This window comes from Arachis ipaensis, chromosome B3, assembly GCF_059453495.1.
Source record: "Arachis ipaensis isolate K30076 ecotype BB chromosome B3, ASM5945349v1, whole genome shotgun sequence".
Classification (NCBI taxonomy): Eukaryota; Viridiplantae; Streptophyta; class Magnoliopsida; order Fabales; family Fabaceae; genus Arachis; species Arachis ipaensis.
The window spans coordinates 34,508,186-34,516,952 of NC_142438.1; the positions used below are offsets into that span (position 1 = coordinate 34,508,186).

At 31.9% G+C, this 8,767-nt stretch overlaps 1 protein-coding gene across 1 annotated transcript; it reads left to right on the top strand.

Moving 5' to 3' along the window:
- Positions 1-4,824: 4,824 nt before the first annotated feature.
- On the top strand, positions 4,825-5,184 carry LOC148570277 (caffeoylshikimate esterase-like). Its single transcript, XM_088506948.1, has one exon. The coding sequence runs from the start codon at positions 4,825-4,827 to the stop codon at positions 5,182-5,184; it is 360 nt and encodes a 119-aa protein (XP_088363074.1).
- The last annotated feature ends 3,583 nt before the right edge of the window (positions 5,185-8,767 follow it).

Consider the following 8,767-nt stretch of genomic DNA (forward strand, 5'->3'; position numbering starts at 1 on the left):
TAACTTAGTAATTTGATAGGGTCCTTCCCAATTGGGAAACCATTTACCATAGGTTTTCAATTTCTTTTCCAATGGTAAAATAATTTTAAGAACGAACTCACCAATTTGAAATACTTTCTTCTTCACATGTCGATTATAAACTTTGGCTATGTTTTTTTTTTTTTGCCGAATAATATTCTCAAGTATTAGGATGCACTCACCATCTAAATCATTCAATTCATCAAAATAGCATTCCAGTAATCATTGATTGGTAACTCATCTTTCCTCATCACCCTCGTGGTGTTCAAATTAATTTCTAATGGTCGCATTACATCATGACCATAAACTAATTTCTAGGGGGACATATTGGTTGACCTTTTTGGCAAATTTCGATAATCCTATAATGATTGACTTAAAGTTTTGTTCCAACTTCGCGTTTTTTGACCAATTTGTTTTTTAATTAAACCAATCAAAACTTTATTTGTAGCCTCCACTTGGCCATTTGCTTGCATATAATATGGTGTCGAAGTAACCATTTTTATATTTTTTAATGCTATAAAATTACTTAAATACTGACCAGTAAACATCATTTCTTGGTCAGTACACAGTGTTTAGGAAATTTCAAAGTGATGAATTATATGCTCATCAATAAAATCAATAATTTCATTCTATATGACGTTCACTAAAGGTACAAATTTTACCTATTACGTGAAATAATCAATTGCCTCCAAAAGAAATTTAAGACCTTTTAAAGATGTAGGATGGATCATTCTAATTAAATCCAAAGCCCAACTCCTAAATGACCAAGGTTTAATAATCGAATGTAAATCAAACGCAGGTACTTGCTGTATCACCCACTGGACATGCCAATTTGTTATGCATATTATTAACCAATCAAATACAAATAATGCTCTTAACGGTTGTAAATAATCATAATGCTTCGAAATCTAATGTCTAGGAGAGAAATCTACTCTTTTTTGCGAATACTAGTTTCACGTGCATCAAAATCTATACTTTGTCAATGATGAAGAAGAAAGAATTTTATAGAGTTAACCAATGCAATAAAATAAACTGACTTTACTCGAATAAATTAACATGAAGAACACTTTTTAGAATTTCAAAGTGCTACAAACATATAATGAAAAGAACCTTCACATAATTTCGAAATTTTAACGAAAATAAAGAACTTAATAAAGTACAAAAGAAAAGAAATCAACTTTGTAATAAAAGTAAATTAGATAAATATAAAGTATAGAATTTGTAAAGAACAATAAATAAAAAGAGAGAAAGAAACCTAAAGAAAACTGACGCAAGACAAAGTTTCAGAAAGTCACTGGAATTTGAGAGTTTATGTGAGTGTATTTTCTAGAGAGAATTTTCAACCTTTTGTTTATTGCTCAACACTCTATTTATAGGCATCCTCGACCAATCTCATACTGCCAAGTGTCGATCTCAAAGTGAACTAAAAAATAACTGTTTCTGTCAAATACCTACTTGATAACTGTCTTACACAATGTTCAACCACTTTTAAAATGATTTTGAACCTTGCTCGAAAGAATCACTAATTGATGCCTATTAATTGAACACCTCGCTTATCTAAAAGAACATCATCGACTAAAATAATGAAACTAATTGGATTTGCGAACAAAATGAGCATCAATTGTCTGGAACGGATGGTATAATTCAAACATACAATGAAAACATTCACAAAATTCTGATGTTTTAACCAAAATGAAGTACTTAATCAAGTACAAAACAAAAAAAAATCAACTTTTCAATAAAAGTGAATTACATAAATGTAAAATATATAATTTATTAACAACAACAAAGAAGAAGATAGAAAAAACTTACAGAAAACTGGCGCAAGACAAAGTCTTAGAAAGTCATTGGGATATGAGAGTTAGTATGAGTGTATTTTCTAAAGAGAATTTTCAACTTCTTATTCATTGCTCACCACTCTATTTAAAGAATCCTCGATCAATCCCTTACTGCCATATCTCGATATCAAAGCAAACTAAAAAATAACCGTTCCTACCAAATACCTGCTTGATAACCATCTTACAAAAATGTTCAACCACTTTTAAAATTAATTTGAACTTTCTCCAAAGAATCACTAATTGATGCCTATTGATCAAGCACCTTGCTTGTCAAAAAGAACATCATCTACTAATAGAGTGAAACTAATTGGATTTATAGACAAAATGAGCATCAATTGTTTGGAACGGATGGTGTAATTAAAGTTTTTTTTGGAGTATTTTTATATTTCTAAATATTCTATTTATTTTATTTATTTAAAAATTCTGCTGATGCATAATAATAATAACCCCTTCTGTTATTATTATTATAATCATCGTCTCTTATTAGTTAGTGGGCCCTTCAATCATCAACACTTAAAGACTAGTTTCGAATATCTATTTACTACTGTATTATTTCTCAAATAGATGTAAAAAAATTCTACCATACTAATGCAAAATGTAAATATATGATGGTGACATTACTAGAACGTGACATGCAAATGTTGTGGTTATACGAAGACGGAGTTCCGTTTCTTGTTGTGTGCACGAGATTAATTAGGGGTAATAAAGTAGTTAACATTAACGAGTAGCTGGGCTGGAATTATATGGGTTTCTTGCTGGGGTGAAAAGCAGGTTATTTTTTTTGTAACACATGTATAACATAGGTTTTAATGAGTGGTTATACATTAGGAAATATTAAAATACTAATAATTTTAATATTTCAGCCTTTAAGAAGAGGAACAAAATAATTTCGATAATACATAACTATGAATAAAAAGATCAAAGGGTACTATTATCAAAATAATACAAATATTTATAATAACCATGTACTATTAATATTTTTTTTATACGAAGAAAGACAAATGTTCATAGTAATAGCAGAATCATTAAAATCTTTTAAAAATAAAAAATATTATTTTACAAATATAAATGAACCAAAAATAAAAAAGTTAAGACAAACACATAACAAAAAATTGATAATAACTTACAGCTATAGGGTCCAGCATTATAAAGATTAACCGAAAAAAATTCAAATATGGCTGGTTAGTTAATTCATTGTCAACGGACAACTTAATGCAAATGTTGTAATGCATAAACAATGCCAAATAATAATATGTAAACTTACTATCATGGAATAAATATTAAAAAGTATATTTCATAATCAAACGGTATACAAAGAAAATATGTGACATTGCAAACTAAATTTATTACCCATGGCCCACCAAAATCGAAGAAAAATTTCGTTAGGATGGTAACTAAAAAATGACCTCATTGCAACTTAGAAAAAGTAAAAAAGTTAGAAGATGTGGATAAAGAGAATGGAAAAGATAAAGAATAAGTGTAAGTAAAATTGACTGGTATTAGAGAAGATTTATATAATCCTAAATCCAAAAGTTGAAGCTTATATTGAAAAGAAAAAATCTAGTTGAATCAAGCATTGTTAAACTGAAACAACATGCAATAAGCATACACAGGTCGATATAGACACAAGTAGCATTTAAAACAAGTTGATAAATATAATAAATAGGATTCAAAAACATAATTAGTCGTTAAAGACATCACCAAAACTAAAATCATAAACCGATCTGATGAAAATAAATAGTTTAAAAAATAAAGTTATATATATGTTAAACATATAGGAAAGTAGTAATCTTAAATACAATATTTGCTTCTATAAATTTATCAAATTTTAACTTAATTATTTCTATGCAAATTAAATATATACACAATTAATAACTTAATTATATATTTGACCACATCTTTTTTAAGGATATATTCTATTAATTTTAATATTTTTAATTTGAAATATGAATAGCCAATGATATAGAAATAAATGCAGTTAACAATCTTATTTAATAGAACATTTCAAAATTTCAAAGTGCTACAAACATACAATGTAAAAAAGCTTCACAAAATTTTAAAGATTTTAACCAAAATGAAAAACTTAATAAAATACAAAACAAAAGAAATCAACTTTGCAATAAAAGTAAATTACATATATATAAAGTAAAAAATTCATAAATCACAATAAAAAAGAAGATGGAAGGAAACTTACAGAAAACTGATGCAAGACAAAGTCTTAAAAAGTCACTAGAATATGAGAATTTGTGTGAGTGTATATTTTAGAGAGAATTTTTAACTGCTTGTTTATTACTCAACATTCTATTTATAGACTTCTTTGACCAATTCCATACTACCATGTGTCGATCTCAAAGTGAACTAAAAAATAACTGTTCCACTAAATACCTACTTGATGATTGTCTTACACAGTATTCAACCACTTAAAATTAATTTGAACCTTACTTGAAAGAATCACTAATTGATACCTATTGATCAAACACCTCAGTTGTCAAAAAAAATTTCATCGACTAACAGAGTGCAACTAATTGGATTTGTGGACGAAATGAGCATCAATTGTCTGGAATAGATGGTGTAATTAAAGTTGTTTTGGACAATTGGACTGATGCAGGTTTTGTTTTAATATGTAATAGAGAAAAAAAAGTAAATTTTTTGGAGTAATTTTATATTTGTAAATGTTATATTTATTTGAGTAAACTACCATTTGTACCTACGAAAGTTGAAAACGCTGACATATCTACCCATAGAAAAAGGAAATTAACATTTTTACCCATGAAATATGGATTCCGCACAACAAAATTATTCAAACACTAAAAAATTACCTAAAATCCCTAAATTACCCTTATCTTCACCACCACACCACCTCCTTCACCCAATCACCTTTCTAACCCTAACCTTCTTCACCCTGCCACCACCTCTCTTTCCCTTTCTAATCTCAAATCCCACCACCACCCCTCAAGCTCTTCACTCAATGGTGGCTCCCACTACCCCTGCAACCGTCACCGGAACCCTCGCCCTCGTTCACGGATTTACCGGCGAATCCAGCTGGTTCCTCCAGCTCACCACCATCTACTTCGCCAAGGCCGGATTCGCCACTTGCGCCATTGACCATCAGGGCTACGGCTTCTCCGACGGCCTCATCGCCCACATCCCTGACATCAACCCCGTCGTCGACGACTGCATCGCCTTCTTCATCGAATTCCGCTCTCGCTTTGATCCTTCTCTTCCTTCCTTCCTCTACTCCGAATCCCTCGGCGGCGCAATCGCGCTATTAATCACTCTCCACTGCCGCGACTCGCTGAAAAATGTCTCATTCGTGAACCGAGCGTGAGCTCTGATTATGGTGTCGTCCTCTTCGGGGGTGAAGGCCTGATGCTCCACCTGCGGGGAGACACCATTGGAGCTTGCAAAAAATGGGTTGGTTCATGAACATGTAATGAAGAACAAAGCAAAAGAAAATCAGGGGAGAGGTAGATATAACAACGGCAGGGATCAGGCAACGACGGTGGTGGTTCTACAACACGGAAAGAGGTGAAGAGGGTTGGCTATGGCGGCGATAAGGTAGCATGAAGAGGAGGGTCTCTGACACAGTAGGCTCTTGTTCGAGGCCGATGGTGATGGTGGCTAGGAGAAGTTGGCGCGGTGCTCCTAGGCTTGGCGTAGGTCTGCAATGTTGCTGGCGGAGAAGGGGGTGAACAGTGATGAGGAGGGTGATACGGTAGTATGTGGTTGATGTTGGAATTGGGTGGCTGAGAAATATGTGTGTGTGTGTGTGTGTGTGTGTGTGTGTGTGTGTGAGAGAGAGAGAGAGAGAGAGAGAGAGAAAGGAGGGAGGAGATGATACTGGTGGAGAGAATGGTAGTTTAGAAATTTTATTTAATTTTTTAGGGTTTGGATAATTTTGCTTGTAAAAACTATTTTTTATGGATACAAATGGTAATTTTCATCTTCTTTGGGTAGATATATCAGCGTTTTCAACTTTCGTGGGTACAAATGGTAGTTTACTCTATTTATTTTAAAAAGTTCTGGTAATGCATAGTAATAATAGGTCCTTCTGTGTTCATTATTATAATCATCGTCTCTTATTAGTTAGTGGGTCTTTCAATCACCAACACTTAAAAACTAATTTCGGATATCTATTCATTATTGTATTATTTCTCGAATAAATTTAGAAAAATTCTACCATGTTGACCCAAAATGTAAATGTATGATGCTGTCAAGGTGTGGATTACTAGAGCGTGACACACAAATGTTGAAAATTGTGGTTATACGGAGATGGAGTTCCATTTCACGTTGTGTGCGCGAGATTAATTAGGGGTAATGAAGTAGTTAACATTAGCGAGCAACTGGGCTAGAATTGCATGGGTTTCTTGCTGGGTTGGAAAGTGGGTTATTATTTTTTTTGTAACACATGTATAACAAAGGTTTTAATGAGTGGTTATACATTAGGAAATATTCAAAATTCTAATATTTTTAATATTTTTCCTATAAGGAGAGGAATAAAATAATTTCGGCAATACATAACTATGAAAAAAAATCAAAGGATATCATTATAAAAATAGTACAAACATTTATAATAACCACATGTACATCAATTAAAGACTGTTAATATTTTCGATACGAAGAAAGACAAATATTCATAATAGTAGAACCATTAAAATCTTTTAACAATAAAAAACAAATTGTTTTACAAATATAAATGAAACAAAGAAAAAGGTTAAAACAAACAAATAATGAAAAATCGATAATAACTTACAGCTATAGGATCCAGCATTATAAAAATTAACCGAAAAAAATTTAAATAAAGCTAATAAGTTGATTCATTGTCGACGGATGGCTTAATGCAAATGTTGTAATGCAGAAACAAAACCAAATAATAATATGTAAACTAACTATCAGGGAATAAATAAAAGGATAAATTTCAAAATCAAACAGTATACAAAGAAAAGATGTGACATTGCATACAAAATATATTACCCATGGTACATTAAAGAGAAGAAAAAATTTGTTAGGATGGTAAAGAATGACCTTGTTGCAACTTGGAAAAAGAAAAAAAGTTAGAAGATAGTGAATAAGTGTAAGTAAAACTGACTGGCATTGGAGAATATTTATATAATCCCGAATCCAAAAGTTAGAAGCTTATGTTAAAAAAGAAAAAATCTAGTTGAATAAAGTAATATCAAACTGAAACAACATACAATAATTATACACAGACCAATATAGACACAAGTAGCATTTAAAGCAACTGATGAATGCAATAAATAGGATGCAAAAACATAATGAATCATTAAAGACGTCACCCAAACCAAAATCATAAATTGATCTGGTGAAAATAAATGAACGATCGGATTTCTGCTGGTAAAGAATTTTTATGAAAATAATCACGTTGTAAGTATAGTTTCTAAACCAACAAAGAATCCTTTCGTACAAAAACTTGGTTGTCACAAGTAACAAAATCCAATAAAATTTATAACCGAAGTATTTAAACCTCGGGTCATCTTCTCAAGGAATTGCAGGGAAGTATGATTTATTATTGGTTATGGAAAAATGTGTATTTTTAGGTTTTTGAAATAAAGAACAAGTAATTTAAATGGCAAGAAAAATAAATTAATAATTAGAAAAATCTCTTGCAAGGTATAAGAACCGGAAATCCTATCCCAGTTATCCTTATCAGGTGTGAGAGAATTGTTATTGCTCCTACTTAGTTAACCCTTACTAAATAAGGAAAATTCAAGTGGACCAATCAATTTGATCCTCAAGTCCTAGTTAACTCCTGTGGAAAGACTAGCTTTAGAGCGATCCAAATCAATCAGCAATTCCCAATTCTCAATCAACTGCTGAGTCTGATAACTCAAGTGTTACCAATTACTTAACCAAAGCAAAAAGGGAATAAATCTTAAATTAAATTGAAAGCATTATAAATAGAGTAAAACAATCATAAATATGAAATACCTCAAATTATATTAAATAGAATATTCAAATCTAACATGGAAAGATTCATAAGCCAATTTGGCAATATACGTAATTAACAAATAAAAGCATTAGAGTATCTAAAAGTAGAAGAGAAACATAAATTAAAGTTGGGAACATTGAACCTGGAATGAAGAAGCAATCCTAAAATTAAGAGAAATCCTAATCCTAAAACCTAAGAGAGAGGAGAGAACCTCTCTCTCTCTAAAACTACATCTAAAACCTAAAATTGTGAATTATGAATGTTGTATTATGTTCTGTATGAATGGATTGATTCTCCCACTTTATAGCCTCTAATATGTGTTTTTTAGGCAAAAAACTGGGTCAAAAATAGCCCAAAAATTGCCCCCAGCGATTTCTGGTACGTACAGATCGTGGCAAAGTCACGCGGAAGCATCGTCTATGCGTTAGCGTGGATTGGGTTTTTGCTAGGTCACGCGTCCGCATGATCTACGCGTTCGCATCACCTGGCTTCGAGGAAGCTATGGCAAATTATATATCGTTATGAAGCCCCGGACGTTAGCTTTCCAACGTAACTAGAACCGCGTCATTTGGACCTCTGTAGCTCAAGTTATAACCGTTTGAGTGTGAAGAGGTCAGGCTGGACAGCTTAGCAATTTCTTCAACTTCTTGTATTCCTTCCACTTTTGCATGCTTCCTTTCCATCCTCTAAGTCATTCCTGCCTTATAAATCCTGAAATCACTTAACACACATATCAAGACATCGAATGGTATAAAGGGAGAATTAATATTTGGTAATTTAAAGGCTTGGGAAGCAAGTTTCCAATTATAGCACAAGATTAGGAAGAAAAATGTAAAACCATGCAATTAGTATGAATAGGTGGGCAAGGACTTGATAAAAATCACTCAATTAAGCATAATATAAATCATAAAATAGTGGTTTATCAACCTCTCCACACTTAAACATTAGCATGTCCTCATGC

Coding starts and splice junctions, on each gene's coding strand:
- LOC148570277 (XM_088506948.1), top strand. CDS start 4,825: ATGGTGGCTCCCACTACCCCTGCAACCGTCACCGGAACCCTCGCCCTC.